The 18,908-nt window shown below is 39.7% G+C and overlaps 1 protein-coding gene across 1 annotated transcript in view; it reads right to left on the bottom strand.

The window, feature by feature from the left end:
* Nucleotides 1-5,722: 5,722 nt before the first annotated feature.
* mthfd1a (methylenetetrahydrofolate dehydrogenase (NADP+ dependent) 1a, methenyltetrahydrofolate cyclohydrolase, formyltetrahydrofolate synthetase) overlaps nt 5,723-18,908 on the bottom strand; it is a 34,943-nt gene continuing 21,757 nt past the window's right edge. Inside the window, exons 22-28 of the mRNA XM_063001447.1 lie at nt 18,131-18,172; nt 16,964-17,064; nt 16,017-16,194; nt 15,475-15,582; nt 12,601-12,744; nt 11,542-11,630; nt 5,723-6,418 (exon numbers count right to left, since the gene is read on the bottom strand). Coding sequence (XP_062857517.1) covers nt 11,556-11,630; nt 12,601-12,744; nt 15,475-15,582; nt 16,017-16,194; nt 16,964-17,064; nt 18,131-18,172 — 648 coding nt within the window. The 3' untranslated portion in view covers nt 5,723-6,418; nt 11,542-11,555. The remainder of the gene's footprint in view (nt 6,419-11,541; nt 11,631-12,600; nt 12,745-15,474; nt 15,583-16,016; nt 16,195-16,963; nt 17,065-18,130; nt 18,173-18,908) is intronic.

Raw genomic sequence — 18,908 nt, 5'->3', positions numbered from 1 at the left:
TGTGGCAACGGCAAAGGAATCAATAAAACTGAGTGGAGGAAAGCACTGGTAAAACACTGCTTTGCACCAGTAACTGGAAAAGCTGATTTTAATTACAAAGACATGGTCTGGAGCTGATTGTGGAACAGACCACAAACCTCTGATGTGCAAAATCAAGTAGAATAAAGAACTTTTAAGGGACTCCAGAAACCCGCAAGGAAAATAAGGACCAATACCACCAGGACCAATCTTTAAAGCCCTTGAAGATGGAAACAAACATAGAGGACAGTAATTTTTTTTCCAGAATATTCATGAAATTAGAAATATATTTCAACCATGAGCTGGTGTGCTAAGGATGGACAGGTCTATGGTTAGGTCCGAAATGATCAAACAATGATCAGTGTAAGCACAGGTCCCACTAGAGCTGTTCCTTCTTGCACAAAAAAGCAGATACTGGTCCTGCTCTTGGATCGAAACCCGTGTTCTGGCGTCTTCCTCAGACTCTTGAGACTGTGCTGGGAGAAACAGCAAACCTTCTTATAATGGCGTGTATTTATGTGCCATTTTGTGGGAGCTGGACTACCTGTGCACCCTGAATGAGCTGCAGGTATCACCTCATACTACCAGTAGTGACGAGGACACTAGCAAAATGCAAAACTAAAGAAGAATCAGTCAAAAAGGATTCCCTTTTCCCTTTTTGGTGGTTGTCTTGCTGTTGCCTATCCTGGAAAGACTGATTTCCCTGTGTGATGATTAAGTGTTCCCTTAATTATTTTTGAGCAGTGCACTTGGTTATGTTTTTTTTCCCTCTTTTTGAGTATACTTGCGTTTACTTATACACTGATCTGCCGTAACCTTAAAACCACCTCCTTGTTTCTACACACACTGTCCATTTTATCAGCTCCACTTACCATATAGAAGCACTTTGTTGTTCTACAATTACTGACTGTAGTCCATCTGTTTCTCTGCATGCTTTGTTAGCCCCCTTTCACCCTGTTCTTCAATGGTCAGGACCCCCACAGGACCACCACAGAGCAGGTATTATTTAGGTGGTGGATGATTCTCAGCACTGCAGTGACACTGACATGGTGGTGGTGGTGTGTTAGTGTGTGTTGTGCTGGTATGAGTGGATCAGACACAGCAGCGCTGCTGGAGTTTTTAAACACCTCACTGTCACTGCTGGACTGAGAATAGTCCACCAACCAAAAATATATCCACCCAACAGCGCTCCGTGGGCAGCGTCCTGTGACCACTGATGAAGGTCTAGAAGAAGACCAACTCAAACAGCAGCAATAGATGAGCGATCGTCTCTGACTTTACATCTACAAGGTGGACCAACTAGGTAGGAGTGTCTAATAGAGTGGACAGTGAGTGGACACGGCATTTAAAAATCCACTCATACCAGCACAACACACACTAACACACCACCACCATGTCAGTGTCACTGCACTGCTGAGAATGATCCACCACCCAAATAATACCTGCTCTGTGGTGGTCCTGTGGGGGTCCTGACCATTAAAGAACAGGGTGAAAGGGGGCTAACAAAGCATGTACTGAGAAACTCAATCACATCACTACACAATTTGTTGCACTTCACAAATGTTCAATTTTTAAACTCACAAGCACTCTGCAGACGTTCCAAGATGCATTTTTGCACCAGACAAGTCATATCTAGTTTGCATATAACAGCATCTCACATTTTTATGTTCTGAAACACACATACACACACACACTTAAGGCAAGTATTAAAAATGAATTAAAGAAAGAAAGAAAAGAAAGAAACAGCATCAGCTGCATTACAGATAACACTACAATCTTACCTGTGTACCAGAGGCAGCGCGCTGATGGGTCTCAGGTTTTGTGTGAGAGTGAACGAGATCACGTTTGTGCCGCGAGCTGTTGGACCAGGCGCTCATCAGTTTCCATAGCGACCAATTGATTGGCACAGATAATGATTCACGTCATCCGGGTGGCTTTTACAGGAGCCGAGACTGTTACTGACGTCACAACAAGAAGATTTACATTTTATTTATAAATAACGTACAACCCCAAATCAGAAAAACACAGAGTTTCAGGAAAAGTTGGGACAGTAAATCATTTACCACTTTGTAATGTTGCTGTTCCTTTTCACCACACTTAAAAGACGTTTTGGCACCGAGGAGACCAAGTGATTAAGTGTTTTAGTTTTTATTTTGTCTCGTTCTTCCTGCAAACACGTCTTAAGATGTGCAACAGTACGGGGTCGTCGTTGTCTCATTTTTCCTTTCAAAATTCTCTATTGGGGACAGATCAGGACTGCAGACAGGCCAGTCCAGTACCCGTACCCTCTTCTTCCACAGCCATGCCTTTGTAATGTGTGCAGCAGGTGGTTTTGCATCGTCTTGTTAAAAAATGCTGGATGTCCCTGGAAAAGACGACGTCTTGAAGGCAGCACATGTTGCTCTAAGATCTCAATGTACTTTTGTGCATTAATGCTGCCATCACAGAGTGTAAATGACCTTTACCAAGGACACTGACACACCCCATACCATGACAGATCCTGGCTTTTGGACCTGTTGCTGATAACAGTGTGGACGGTCCTTTTCGTCTTTGGTCCGGAGCACAACGCGTCCATTTTTTCCCAAAAAAGACCTGGAATGCTGATTCATCTGACCACAATACACGCTTCCACTGTGTGATGGTCCATCCTAGATGCCCCCGAGCCCAGAGAAGTTGACGCCACTTCTGGACATGGTTAACATAAGGCTTCTTTTTATCACAGTAAAGTTTTAGTGGCATTTGTGCAGTAACTGTATTGTAGAGCTTGACTAAGGTTTGCCAAAATAATTCCTTGCCCATGTTGTTATATCAGCTATTCTTTGAGGTTCATTGTTTTTAAACATTTCAATTATTTTCTCACACATTTGTGGACAAACTGGATCCTCTGATCATCTTTGCTCATCAGAGACTTTCAGCCTTTCCTGGATGCTGCTTTTGTACCAAACCATGATCACAATCACCTGTTTGGAATCACATAATTATTTAGTTTTTTCACCTCATTACTAGCCCTAAATTTCCCCCACCCCAACTTTTTTTGAAATGTGTTGCAGGCCTGAAATGCAGAAATGGATGTTTATTAATAAATGAAATGAAGTTGAGCAGATAAAACATGAAATATCTCAGGTTCATCCTGTCTGACATATAAAAGTCAAAGTAAATGTAAGGAACACTGTGTTTTTATTTTATTTGCATTTTCCATACTGTCTTAACTTTTTCTGATTTAGGGTTGTAAATATACACAAACACACCCCCACGCCCCACCACCACCAGGCTGCTACAGTTACGTCCTTAAGCAAGTCTGTCTACTATGGGGGTTAGAGCTTTTAGCTACTCTGCCCCACATCTCTGGAACTCTCTCCATCCTGACATTCGCACCATTGATTCATTCCCTAGTTTTAAAACATGCCTTAAAACGTACTTCTTTAAACTTGCCTACCTTTAATCCATGTAATTAATTATGTACTGATGTTTTGTATTGTAAGGTGTCCTTGAGTGTTTCGAACAGCGCCCATAAATAAAATGTATTATTATTATTAAGGTCCTTAACGCTCGATTGCATGCACTGTTTTCAGTGTGTATTGTAATTTGTAGGTCACGTTGGATAAAAATGGTCAGTTAAATACTGTAAGTGTGAGATTACTGGCTGAGCCATCCAGGTTTTAATGTAATATCTGATGGAGTCCATGATATCATGTGTCCAAGCAGGTTGTTCATGTATGCCAAGGATTTCATTGCTTTCTGCAGTTGTTCTTTTTTGTTACTGAATGAACACATACTGTAACAAAGTAGAAAGTTCTATATCATGGCCTTTTACATTTACAATAACCCTACATTCAGACTGGTAGCGACTTTTCACCTCGTCACCCAAATTGCTAATTGCTCACACTGGCAGCATCATCACCTCCTGTGGGCATTTTTTAACTCAAGCTGACCTTTGGTTTCCATGGTTGGTCCTGTTACTGCAAGTAAGTGGGCGGCACGGTGGCTAAATAGGTAGCACTGTCACCTCACAGCAAGAAGGTCTTGGGTTTGATCCCAAGGCGGGGCGGTCCGGGTCCTTTCTTTGCGGAGTTTGCATGTTCTCCCCGTGTCTGCGTGGGTTTCCTCCCACAGTCCAAAAACATGCAGTTAGGTTAATTGGAGACACTGAATTGCCCTATAGGTGAATGGGTGTGTGTATGTGTGTGTCTGCTCTGCAGGGTGTGCCTTGCACCCATTGAAAAGCTGGGATAGGCTCCGGCACCTTCCCGCGACCCTAATTGGATTAGCGGTTAAGACACTGAGTAAGTGAGTGGGTGAGTGTATCAAGTCTTCACTTTCCTTTGGTGTTGCCCTGATGTCTTTACCTGGAGTATTGAGCATGGATTATTCCTTTCTATCTTGTTTGTTTTGACTTCAGTCATGGATTATAGCTAGGATCCTACTAAATTCACGGGGAAATTTGCTTAATTTCACGGAGCTCGTTTTTCAAAAATCACAGATTTCACAGAGAAAAGTGCCATGTTTCACGGTGGTCATTAAATAAGTAATTTAAAATTAAATTATTAAAAATTTTATTATAGAATCAATGGAAGCTACAATACACAGCACAGCTACCTGAATAGCTCCATTTCAAAGACGAATGTCCGTGTTTTGACGCACCATCCGTTGCGTCTACAGAATCAATTTGGAGTTTTCCAAACTCAGTTACCTGAGTCGTGTTTATAGCTGCTTTAAGTCAAGTCAAGTCCAATTTATTTAGATAGCGCTTTTTACAATAGACATTGTCTCAAAGCAACTTTATAGAATCCAGGACCAACAGACCAAAAACCACTATTGAGCAAGCCAAGAGTGACAGTGGCAAGGAAAAACTCCCTTAAAATTAACCTCGAGAGGGTGAACAGGTTTTTCCGTCAGAGACTTCTTCAGACTTCGACATCTTAAACGTCTTGTCTAACCGATTTCTAAGCAATGTAACCGGGCATTTTTAGAGTTTGTTGCGTTTATAAAGCTAGAAATAAACTGTACACAAACTATCGCAGTAAGTCATTCGGGTACTTTTTACGTAATACGTATTCGGACACACTACCCGCTCTCGCGTACTGCTTTTGCATACTGTTTAGTATGGAAGTATGTAATTTCGGATGCAGCCTCAGTCATTACAATACACCACGAAAAAGTCTGTTACACTAACGTATGATGGCTATGATCACCACATATTGCGCCTCATGTTTTATGCGATGTGAATGAAAAATGTTAAATCACTGAACACAAACCTTACTTTTGTACTTTTACAGCAAATCGCATATTACACGGGAGACGGCTCAGTACACAGCCCGTGACTTGATTTTCACGGCCGTGAAATAGATAGGGCCTTAATTATAGCTGTTGGATTTTGTGTTCAAATGTTGGATCAGTAGATCATTCATGGTGAGAACCCATATAATGAATGCAGTTAAAAGCTTAATTTTAAATTAACAATTAAACAACTAACTGCCTGGGACTGTAAAACTACATGACCCATTTTGTTTAGAGTAAATAAACAAAGCATGGGTCACACACTTACAGGGGCCATAAAATAATAATAATGTTCAATTAAAGTGCAGTGTTATAACAATATTTTTAACCCAGTAGATATTACAGTACATGCTAACCAAAGCCACGGGCTCAGGTGAAGGAAAATTCAAAATGAATGTCAAACACACATGATGGATGTAGGAAACAGTTTCACTATCCAGTGCCTCTGTGGGTCAACAGACTTTATTAAATAAACACAACAGTAGCTAGAACAATAATCAAAAGCATATGGAAGAGCAAAGAGCAGAAGTTTTCCATAGAAACAAGTCAATAATATTTACATGTACTTAAAATTACATTTCACAGATGTTTGATAAGTAAACAGACTAAAAATAAAGAAAGGGAAACTTCATTTATTAGCTGAGAAAGAACATACATCAGTACACCGACCAGGTATAACATTATGAGCACTGACAGGTGAAGTGAATACACTGATTATCTCTCCATCATGATCGTTCCCGGTCTGCAGATGTCAGTATCTATCAAAAGTGGTCCAAGGAAGGAACAGTGGTAAACCGGCGACAGGGTCATGGGCAGCCAAGGCTTATTGATGCACGTGTGATCCAACAGACGAGCTACTGTAGCTCAAATTGCTGAAGAAGTTAATGCTGGTTCTGATAGAAAGGTGTAAGAATACACAGAGCATCACAGTTTGCTGCATATGGGGCTGCATAGTCAGTTAGGAAGGTGGTCATAATGTTATGCCTCATCAGTGCATATTCACAGAGACTCCTTGTATGTAATATACAGTGGATTCAGAAAGTAATCAGACCCGATATAGACATGCTATAATCCCATAATGCTATGAGCTTAAATACTGTAGTTAAGAAGTTCAGCTGCAGCCCTGAAGGAAAACAACAGACACAAAAACCCTAATAAAGAAATACAGTAAAAACCCATTTTTTATTTCTTTACATTTAAGTTAATCACAGTAAACAGTAATACAGTGATAATTCTGAGTGATTTAAAAATACTTATTTTTGTTGTTTTAAGCTTAATATGTTATTACTTATTATTATATCATTATATTATCATTATAATACCCCATAGCCTAATAACCATATAAATTATTTATGCAAAAAATGTAAAAAATATATGAGGGTTCTTCAAAAAGTTTCAGCACTTTTTTAAAACTCTATTAATAATTTCAAAAACAATTAACATCACTTTTCTACATCGTCGCCTTTTAATGCTGTCAGCGAAAATGTAGCCACAGATGCGCCACTGCTTTCACATCATCATCACATAAAAATCTTCTTCCCCTTAAAGCTTCTTTGAGCATCCAAAAAAGGTGGAACTAAATCCGGACTATAAGCGTCTCTCAGTCACGACCGATTACTCCTCCTCCTACTTAACCCTCACTGCTTATAACCAAAATATAAAAGTGTGGAAACTTTTTGAAGATCCCTTGTTGAAACATTTCTAGGATTATTGTTAAAAACACATTTATTTACCTTATTTACTGTAAAAATCTTTATTGCACAATTACTTGAAGTCTGTCAGTGGACGTACTGCACACATTCATTGTACATTTGATGCTGTTTCATGTCGCTGCTAAATTATTCTTATTCTATGTTTATATACAGTATATAATATACAATTTCTATTTTTAACCTAGGTCTGTAGTGTACTGTCAGTGTACCATACTTTACATCCCCATTGCACAGTGCCTGTTGCTGTTCATGTCACTGCCACATTTTTTTTTTTATTCTATGCTTATATGTAGTATTCCTTTTGTATTATTTCTATTTTATTATTTGATGTATGTTTGTTGACACCTGCACCAAGAGAAATTCCTTGTACATCTGGTACTTGGCGAACAATAAAAATTCTGATTCTGATATAAAAACTGATAAATATGCAGTTCAAAATGCCCCCATGTCCTGCAGCATTCACTTAATAAGAGACTGCATCAGATTACATTATACCACAGTATCAAATCAAATTATAGTATTTGACAAACTTAAAATCTTAAATGACAGAAAGACATTTCCCAACAATTATGTTATAGTACAACAGAAACAAAGTACATTTCTGAACATTTGGCAGAAGGGCAGCATGTGCTTTCATTTTTGTACACATCAATACCAAATGTCCTCATTCCTACAGTTGAGTGTTTTTTAGCGGTTTTGCAACAGTTCTTGAATCTATTTTTGGTGTAATTTTAACAAATGTAATTCATAAATATACACTGATCAGCCATAACATTAAAACCACCTCCTTGTTTTTACACTCACTGTCCATTTTATCAGCTCCACTTACCATATAGAAGAAATTTGTTGTTCTACAATTACTGACTGTAGGCCATCTGTTTCTCTACATGCTTTGTTAGCCTCCTTTCACCCTGTTCTTCAATGGTCAGGACCCCCACAGGACCACCACAGAGCAGGTATTATTTGGGTGGTCGATCATTCTCAGCACTGCAGTGACAGCAGCAATAGATGAGCGATCGTCTCTGACTTTACATCTACAAGGTGGACCAACTAGGTAGGAGTGTCTAATAGAGTGGACAGTGAGTGGACACGGTATTTAAAAACTCCAGCAGCGCTACTGTGTCTGATCCACTCATACCAGCACAACACACACTAACACACCACCACCATGTCAGTGTCACTGCAGTGCTGAGAATCATCCATCACCTAAATAATAACCACTCTGTGGTGGTCCTGTGGGGGTCCTGACCATTAAAGAACAGGGTGAAAGGGGGTTAACAAAGCCTGCAGAGAAACAGATGGACTACAGTAATTGTAGAACTAAAAAGTGCTTCTATATGGTAAGTGGAGCTGATAAAATGCACAATGTGTGTATAAACAAGGAGGTGGTTTTAATGTTATGGCTGATCGGTGTAATATACTGTATAATAATAACATAACACTATATAATCAGCATAGTTACTCTTCAGGCTAAAATAACCAATAGTTGATCTGATGAGCAATAAAAAATACTATTGTTCGTTTCCTAGTTTGCAATGTCCATTGTCTTAAAAGAGTTCCAGGAATGTTTATTGAAGTTCCTTGGCCAGAAGTCTAAGACAAACTGTAGTTTCCACAAGCATCTGAAATAAAAAAAAATCTCAGCATGTAGTAGTAAAATGGTAATGAATGGAGTAAATGAGCTAAAATAACCACACGACAGCAGTTCTTAAACCCGACAGGATGTGTTCGCTGTGCTTTGTCTTCACTGAATGAAGATATTTTTAGCCTCCACAATCAAAGCTGCAGCTGCTTTTTCTGTCAGACAGGTTGGATACCAAAGAAAAACAGCTAATGATGAATCCATTTAGAAAAGAAGCATGAAGACACATCACAGTGAACTCTGTCTATTTAAAACTGCCACTCACAACTATAATGCAAATGCAGAACATTCGTCATGACCCCACAGTCAAGATTTTAACCTTTTGTCTGGGTTTTTTCTCACATTTCATGGACACTAAATATCTCTCCAGACATGAAGTCTAATAAAAGGGATTTCTTCAGGCAGTGTGTTGGTACAGTAGTTAGTTCCTAGAAGGGATGAGGGACAAAAAAAAGGCATTTAAAAAGAACATTTGACTATTTTTGACCAACAGCAATCTCTATTCATCACATCTAGAAAGATAGATAGATAGATAGATAGATAGATAGATAGATAGATAGATAGACAGACAGACAGACAGACAGACAGACAGACAGACAGACAGACAGACAGACAGACAGACAGACAGACAGATACTTTATTTATCCCGAAGGAAATGACTGGTCTCCAGTAATTTAACAAGCAAAAGAAGAGAAACTAATACAAATACAAATAAAGTAATTAAGTAAATAAGGTGCATTTATACAGCATATGGTATGCAACAGAAAAACATTATGTGCAAATTGTGCATCTGGTACATGTAATAGAAGCAGTAGTGTATCTATTCTTATAAACAATATATACAGATATATAAGAATAAGTATAGAGATAAAAAATTGATTGATTCTAAATTGATCTAAAGCATATGTGTGACTAGGGCTGGGTGGTATATCGCAAATATCGATATATTCGATAATACTTTTCACCTGATGTTAAAAATGACCATATTTGATATACAGTATTGTGTACGCCTAAGATACACAGGTTACCATTAGAAAACATTTAAAACAGAGCACAAAAGCTGTGTTCAGCACGCTCTCTTTCACGCATGAGCGGGTGGGCGCATGCACGCACACACATGCAAACTGAATCACTGTCAGAAACGACTCTTTTCAAACAAATAATTCATTGGAATTCGAATCAGGCAGCTGTGCTCTTATCTGTGGTAAAGATTCATTCGTTATGCTCACTCTGTTTCATTATGGTGTCGTCGTGCGTAACTCCATGACTCGGTTCAAAAGAGATTCAGTCGTGGTCCAGGCCTTAATAAACAGCTGTATAAACCAATCAGACCTTCCGAATTCAGATTTTGGGCGGAATTTCAATCTCTCTCTTTATTAGTTGTAGATGCAGTAAGTGACAGTTTAGTGAACAAATTACCAGTTTCAGCTTTTTACCGCGAAAGCCGAGAGAATAAATTATATAAAACTAGTGGTGGTAAATTCGGTTCATTTTATGGACTCGGGTTAATCTGAGTCACTCAGTAATGTGATCCAGTTCACTTGAGTCACCTGAGTCACTTGAGCCCCCCCTTCCAACGTTACTATGCTACAGATGTTTATTTTAAATTAAACAGATGTTTATTTTAATATAAATTACACAAACCAAAAAACAAACACAACTTAAACACAAATAACAACAAATTGAACTAAATCGAAAAATGTGCAATTAAATTATAAGTTAACCAAAATTAAAATGTAGAACAACAACCAAATAGAAACAAAAAATGAAAAATGTGCAAAAGGTATAAGTTGAATATATAGGAATAAAATACAAATATATAAATAGCAAAAAAATGCAGTGTGCCAATTAGAATATAGACTAAGAATTAAATATTTTAAATACCTATATAAACAAAAACAACCAAGCTGAAAAAAGGCAAAATGTGCAAAAAGGTATATAACTATATACATAAATATACAAAAGAAAATGCAAAAATGCATACAAAAATGTGCAAAAACTATACATAACTACACATAATTTATGAAATGATGCAAGTGCTTCCACCTACATGTTGCCATTTAAAAATACCAACTCACGCACTTTGGATGAATTACCATGGGGAAGGGCTATGATACTCCTTAAGTGGTACAGTTCTAAAGTAGCATAAAGTAGCCACATAACGAACACCGCCGAGCTCTATATAAAACGGTTTTTGTTAGGTGGACGACAAGCACAGTTGGATGTGGATTTATATATTTTGGAAATATTCTGGAAACATACAAGATGGCCTCCAAGAAGAAAAACAAGTGGATTTTATCCCTAATGGAACAACACACGGATGAAGATTCAGTCTGAATTTGAAGAAGAGAAGCTCAGGTAAGCAGCGGTTATGATTTTTTTTTGCTGCTGTGTGGTTGATCTGGGTCGCGGTGCTGCTGTTTATCGTGCATTTTTGATGCTCATTTATTTGAAGTAAAACAAACAGCATAAATGTGACTGTGAGATTCTGCTGGTTTGTTTGATATTAATATTGTCAATATGAATACAAATACAGTCTGTAATAATACAACATATAAACACTGTAAATCTGTCAGAATGTATCAGAACTACAGTATTTTGTGTTTTTAATATAACTTGTAAACAAAAATAATTTTAATGCCATAAGCAAAGCACGTAGCCACTGCTTCACATCATCATCACATGAAAATCTTCTTCCCCTTAAAGCTTCTTTGAGCGTCCAAAAAGGTGTAAATCAGATGAAGCTAAATCTGGACTATAAGCGTCTCTCAGACACGACCCATTACTACTCCTTCTTCTACACCCTCACCGCTTATAACCAAAATATATGTGTGGAAACTTTTTGAAGATCCCTTGTATGTAGAATACATCTTATTTAGAAAGCAAACTTACCTTAAACAATGAAGCTACTGGCCGTTATTGTGAAGGTCACTGCTGTGATGCCAACATGGCCACATAGGATCTTCAGAACTGCCACTTTTCTGTTATTTGGATTACAGATACAAGTTATAATGTGTTTTGTACAATTTTGGTTTTATAGTTTCGTTACATATACAAAATACACCAATCAGGCATACCATTATGACCACCAGCACAACAAACACTAACACACCACCACCATGTCAGTGTCACTGCAGTGCTGAGAATGATCCACCACCTAAATAATATCTGTTCTGTGGTGGTCCTGTGGGGGTCCTGACCATTGAAGAACAGGGTGAAAGCAGGCTAACAAAGTATGTAGAGAAACAGATGGACCTCAGTCAGTAATTGTAGAACTACAAAGTGCTTCTATATGGTAAGTGGAGCTGATAAAATGGACAGTGAGTGTAGAAACAAGGAGGTGGTTTTGATGTTATGGCTGATTAGTGTATGTTCAGACTGTGCTCCGGCTCTAAGAAGCCTCAGATCGCTCTAAGGTCACTCGGATCGATGCTGGCTCTTGCGAGGATCTCACGCTTTACGCAGACTTGCATCCTAGCAACACGTCTGGTTAAAAATATCCAGTCCACGTGTGACCAGTATGAGCCACAATCTCTCAGACTCATCATCAGCGTTGAGTCATCAGAGCCGACCCTCACTTTCACGCCTATCACATGCATATCACACGCCTGCTGCTCTGAGAGGTCTTAACTCATTTAATAATTAAAGGATTTTCTTGCTTTTAGGTGAATCAGTCCAGGTTTTTGCAGGATTGAAGACTGTATGGGAACAATTCTTAGCAAGAGGTTGCAAAACTTAAGTAGAAGGTCTTAATTTAACAGTACAAAGACGTGTTAGTGAGGTGAACTGGAGATACAACATTGTCCATGACTGTGTTTTACATGGAACTTGAACTGATGAATCATTGTTAACCTGAAACTACCTGTCCCGTCATGAGTGGAACCAAAGTGTAAACATGAACTTAAAACCCTAATAGATTAATAAATAAAGTATGGAGAATGGAAAACCCACCGTGTCAGGCACCAGATAGAGAAATCCTGCTCCCACGTAGGCCTGGATATCTGTTATTATCAGGGTAAAGTCTTCAGGTGCTTCTGAATCTTTGCTCAAAGGTAAACAGGTCTCGTTTATGCAAACTGGACAATTCTCAAAGCCCTATAAAAAAAACAACATAAAACTTCCAATATACAGTATATATATATATACAGTGTATCACAAAAGTGAGTACACCCCTCACATTTCTGCAGATATTTAAGTATATCTTTTCATGGGACAACACTGACAGAATGACACTTTGACACAATGAAAAGTAGTCTGTGTGCAGCTTATATAACAGTGTAAATTTATTCTTCCCTCAAAATAACTCAATATACAGCCATTAATGTCTAAACCACCGGCAACAAAAGTGAGTACACCCCTTAGTGAAAGTTCCTGAAGTGTCAATATTTTGTGTGGCCACCATTATTTCCCAGAACTGCCTTAACTCTCCTGGGCATGGAGTTTACCAGAGCTTCACAGGTTGCCACTGGAATGCTTTTCCACTCCTCCATGACGACATCACGGAGCTGGCGGATATTCGAGACTTTGCGCTCCTCCACCTTCCGCTTGAGGATGCCCCAAAGATGTTCTATTGGGTTTAGGTCTGGAGACATGCTTGGCCAGTCCATCACCTTTACCCTCAGCCTCTTCAATAAAGCAGTGGTCGTCTTAGAGGTGTGTTTGGGGTCATTATCATGCTGGAACACTGCCCTGCGACCCAGTTTCCGGAGGGAGGGGATCATGCTCTGCTTCAGTATTTCACAGTACATATTGGAGTTCATGTGTCCCTCAATGAAATGTAACTCCCCAACACCTGCTGCACTCATGCAGCCCCAGACCATGGCATTCCCACCACCATGCTTGACTGTAGGCATGACACACTTATCTTTGTACTCCTCACCTGATTGCCGCCACACATGCTTGAGACCATCTGAACCAAACAAATTAATCTTGGTCTCATCAGACCATAGGACATGGTTCCAGTAATCCATGTCCTTTGTTGACATGTCTTCAGCAAACTGTTTGCGGGCTTTCTTGTGTAGAGACTTCAGAAGAGGCTTCCTTCTGGGGTGACAGCCATGCAGACCAATTTGATGTAGTGTGCGGCGTATGGTCTGAGCACTGACAGGCTGACCCCCCACCTTTTCAATCTCTGCAGCAATGCTGACAGCACTCCTGCGCCTATCTTTCAAAGACAGCAGTTGGATGTGACGCTGAGCACGTGCACTCAGCTTCTTTGGACGACCAACGTGAGGTCTGTTCTGAGTGGACCCTGCTCTTTTAAAACGCTGGATGATCTTGGCCACTGTGCTGCAGCTCAGTTTCAGGGTGTTGGCAATCTTCTTGTAGCCTTGGCCATCTTCATGTAGCGCAACAATTCGTCTTTTAAGATCCTCAGAGAGTTCTTTGCCATGAGGTGCCATGTTGGAACTTTCAGTGACCAGTATGAGAGAGTGTGAGAGCTGTACTACTAAATTGAACACACCTGCTCCCTATGCACACCTGAGACCTAGTAACACTAACGAGTCACATGACATTTTGGAGGGAAAATGACAAGCAGTGCTCAATTTGGACATTTAGGGGTGTAGTCTCTTAGGGGTGTACTCACTTTTGTTGCCGGTGGTTTAGACATTAATGGCTGTATATTGAGTTATTTTGAGGGAAGAATAAATTTACACTGTTATATAAGCTGCACACAGACTACTTTTCATTGTGTCAAAGTGTCATTCTGTCAGTGTTGTCCCATGAAAAAATATACTTAAATATCTGCAGAAATGTGAGGGGTGTACTCACTTTTGTGATACACTGTATATATACACTGATCAGCCATAACATTAAAACCACCTCCTTGTTTCTACACTCAGTGTCCATTTTATCAGCTCCACCTACCATATATAAGCACTTTGTAGTTCTACAATTACTGACTGTAGTCCATCTGTTTCTCTAGGTACTATTTAGGTGGTGGATCATTCTCAGCACTGCAGTGACACTGACATGGTGGTGGTGTGTTAGTGTGTGTTGTGCTGGTATGAGTGAATCAGACACAGCAGCGCTGCTGGAGTTTTTAAATAGCGTGTCCACTCACTGTCCACTCTATTAGACACTCCTACCTAGTTGGTCCACCTTGTAGATGTAAAGTCAGAGACGATCGCTCATCTATTGCTGCTGTTTGAGTCGGTCATCTTCTAGACCTTCATCAGTGGTCACAGGACGCTGCCCACGGGGCGCTGTTGGCTGGATATATTTTTGATTGGTGGACTATTCTCAGTCCAGCAGTGACAGTGAGGTGTTTAAAAACTCCAGCAGCGCTGCTGTGGTGAGGATGATCCACCACCTTAATAATACCTGCTCTGTGGTGGTCCTGTCCATTGAAGAACAGGGTGAAAGCAGGTTAAAGAGAAACAGATGGACTACAGTCAGTAATTGTAGAACTACAAAGTGCTTCTATATGGTAAGTGGAGCTGATGAAATGGGCAGTAAGTGTAGAACAAAGGTGGTTTTAATATATGCATTTTCTCCCAATTTAGTGTAGTCAATTTGTGTTCTGCTGCTGGGGGATCCCCTTTCCACCCATGCACTCTGCACAGGCACCTCTGCTATCTGCCAATCAGGGTCCTTACACAGTGTTTGAAGACCCCACCCACATGTTCCGGTCATCCCTCCCTGCAGGTACGGCCAATTATGCCCGCTAGATGGCGCCCAGCCGACCGGTGGCAACGCCGAGTTTCGAACGGAGGAGTTTCGAATATCGCGCTGCGCCACCTGGGCGCCCTAAACGTCCACGGCTTCTTAAGATTATGCATTTAAAACTTGTACAGCTGTTTCACTGTTTTCCTGGTGACCCACCTGTTTTATGTACAGTGCTAGTTTCTCTTTGGCTTTAGGTGTTAGCTCCACATCTTTAGCGCCACACGTCTTTTGTGCTACTGCTTTAATCTTATCGATGACCGGTAGCTGGAAGAACAGAGCAATACCACTTGATGTTAGTAGCATTAACGCTGTAATTTAGCTGAATAATGAGAATACAACACGACTTTCTGATTAAAAATAGTCTTTGTCTAGGATAATTATTAAATGCACTGATAATGAAACAGCTCTAAATAAGAGGTGCTAATCAACTCAGACTCTCAGTGGGAACATGTGATTTTAATTTAATTAAAAACATGAAGTTATATAAATATATTAAGGGCAGTTTTTTTCCCCATTTTTCCCCAATTTTCTCCCAAACCTCCGTTTGCATTTTGCTTAGATCCTTGAGGAACCCCACAGCAAATGGGGTTAAAGTACATAAGTTACACCACATTATTGTATTCTACAACATCGACTTGCAACTGTCTCTCAGCGTCACTGTTTTTAAGCATTCCTGCGATTGTTAGTACTTCTTTTACCTGCAGATCATAGAGAAAGCGCAGTGTGCTGGGGATCTCGGCTGCTCTTCGGACACTGTGTGCCAGATCCAGCGCTCCAGTGCCCCCACTAGTCCAGCTGGTGCACTGTACCACCTCAAACACCCCGGCCTGGCGTGCCTGGCTACATACCAGCTCCAGCTCAGCTTCTGTGTCACGGCTGTAAACAAACTGGGTCAGAAACTCTAGTATAGTGTCTTTATTATGTACAGTATGTGTTTTTTTATTCTAGTTTTATTTCTGCATTTTCTCCCATTTTTCCCAAATTTAGCATAGTCAATCTGTCTTCCGCTGCTGGGGGATCGAGGTGGGTATATTGCTGCTCATGCCTCCTCCGACCCACGCACAGCCCTCTGCGGAACCCTTTTTTGACTTTTATCTCAAAATCATTTTGACTTTTATCTCAAAATCATTTTGACTTTTATCTCAAAATCATTTCGACTTTTATCTTATAATCATTTTGACTTTTATCTCAAAATCATTTCGAATTTATCTCAAAATTATTTCTACTTTATCTCAAAATCACTTCGACTTTAATCTCAAAATCATTTCGACTTTTATCTCAAAATCACTTCGACTTTAATCTCAAAATCATTTCGAGTTTTATCTCAAAATCATTTCGACTTTTATCTCAAAATCATTTCGACTTTAAACTCAAAATCATTTCGACTTTACTCATGAAATCGAAGCTTAAAAAAATATTTTTCTTTAAACTGGACCTAATACGCCATCATAATTTTCCCTGTTTTTTGACTTTGGTTTTTGAATGACCCTTGTACTTCTTGTGGCTTCTGTTTTGGCTCTGGTTACTATTTTTACTGCAAGCATCTGACTCCCGTTTGTAACGTTACAGTGCTTTTGCCAACTTAGTGTATTCAAACAGTGGGGAATAATAACTAATAAACCAGAGGAAAAATGTGATTCTTAACCTGGAGGTGTTAACAGCCACTATCACTGGGAGGCCGTACACCCGGGCGTTCTCCACCTGCCTCTTCAGATGATCGCATCCTTTCCTCAACAGCTTTAGATTCTACAGCAGAGTCGAAGCACTTTTAATATCATACAGCATCAAAACCTACTTATAAATATTTGATTCGTATTACTCCCATCTGTAAACTGCCACTGTACAACCACAAATCAAAGAAAGTTGGGACGGAATTCAAAATGCTAATTAAAAAGCCCACAGAAGTTCTTACTTTTACTTTGACTTTATTTTAGTGCAGTCAGCATGAACCCAATATATTTTATGTTTTGCTTGGTCAGCTTTATTTTATTTGATAATATTTATCTAATCCTGCATTTCAAAACCACATCAAACTGTCCCAATTGTTTTCTGATATGGGTTTGTAAAATCTACTGGGATTTATTTAGAAACTAAGAAATACAACCCCAAAGCAGAAAAAGTCCAAAAGCCAGGGTCTGTCATGGTGAAGGTCATTAACACTTCTGTGAGGCAGCATTAATGCAGAAAAGTACGTTGAGATCTTAGAGCAACATGTGCTGCCTTCAAGACGTCGTCTTTTCCAGGGGCGTCCAGCATTTTTCAACAAGATGATGCAAAACCACCTGCTGCACACATTACAAAGGCATGGCTGTGGAAGAAAAGGGTACGGGTACTGGACTGGCCTGCCTGCAGTCCTGACCTGTCCCCAATGGAGAATTTTGAAAGGAAAAATGTGACAACGACGACCCCGTACTGTTACACAACTTAAGACGTGTTTGCAAAAAGAAAGGGACAAAATAAAAGCTGAAACACTAAATCACTTGGTCTCCTCTGTGCCAAAACGTCTTTTAAGTGTGGTGAAAAGGAACGGCAACATTACAAAGTGGTAAATGATTTACTGTCCCAACTTTTTTTGGAATGTGTTGCAGGCCTGAAATGCAGGAACGGATGTTTGTTAATAAATGAAATGAAGTTGAGCAGATAAAACATGAAATATCTCAGGTTCATCCTGTCTGACATCAAATAAAAGTCAAAGTCAATGTAAGAAACTCTGTGTTTTTTTATTATTTGCATTTTCCATCTTGTCCCAACTTTTTCTGATTTGGGGTTGTAAGAAGCATGACATTAGTGAAGAATTTAGACAAGGTCTTACCTCGTCTGTGTACATTTCGGGCAAAGGAAAGCCCGATGTTACCTAAATAAAGGAAAAGACAGTTATACTCACCAGATTTCATTTCTGAAACACAGATTTCATTTCATTCCAGATAAATCTGCACAGTATTAACACATCCATGTGTGATTTCACTGGGATGGAGTGTGTGGGATGGAGAAGCTGCTTCATTACACCCTCACGGACTAAATGATCTAAAGATTCTTCTCCTGAGCATGATAACAGCAGTTTCATGTCAAAAAGGCATCATTGCTAATACAGATAAAAGGTAAAGGTTCACAGTCTATGTATGTTTATGCATTTTCCCCCATTTTCCTCCCAATCTAGTCGTACCCAATTACCCGAATGTATTTCCCCTTTACTGCTGCATAGCTTCCACTCCTGACCAAGGAGGGTACTGACATGTGTGCGGTATCAACCACATCTTTTCTCCTGATAAAATGGGTTCATATGGGGATTTGTATTATGCAGAGTATGGAGAGTCACGCACTGATCCCTATTATTAACCGTCTTTGTGCAGGTGCCATCGATCAGCCAGCAGGGGTCATAGCTGTAGCAGTCATGAAGAAACCCTGTTCATCCACTGTTCCAATCGTGTGTCTGTGTAGGGACCCGGCCTGTTTATATCAGAGCTGAGATTCAAACTCAAAAGCTTAAGATTTTAGCTCTGGTGGGGTAGCATGTTTTATCTCTGCGCCACTCCAGCACCCTCCTGTCTTGGCATTTATATTATTTATATATTTATATATATTTCTGCAAC

This window comes from Trichomycterus rosablanca, chromosome 9 (assembly GCF_030014385.1).
Source record: "Trichomycterus rosablanca isolate fTriRos1 chromosome 9, fTriRos1.hap1, whole genome shotgun sequence".
In the NCBI taxonomy this organism is placed as follows: Eukaryota; Metazoa; Chordata; class Actinopteri; order Siluriformes; family Trichomycteridae; genus Trichomycterus; species Trichomycterus rosablanca.
This window is presented reverse-complemented; position numbering and strand designations above follow the sequence as displayed.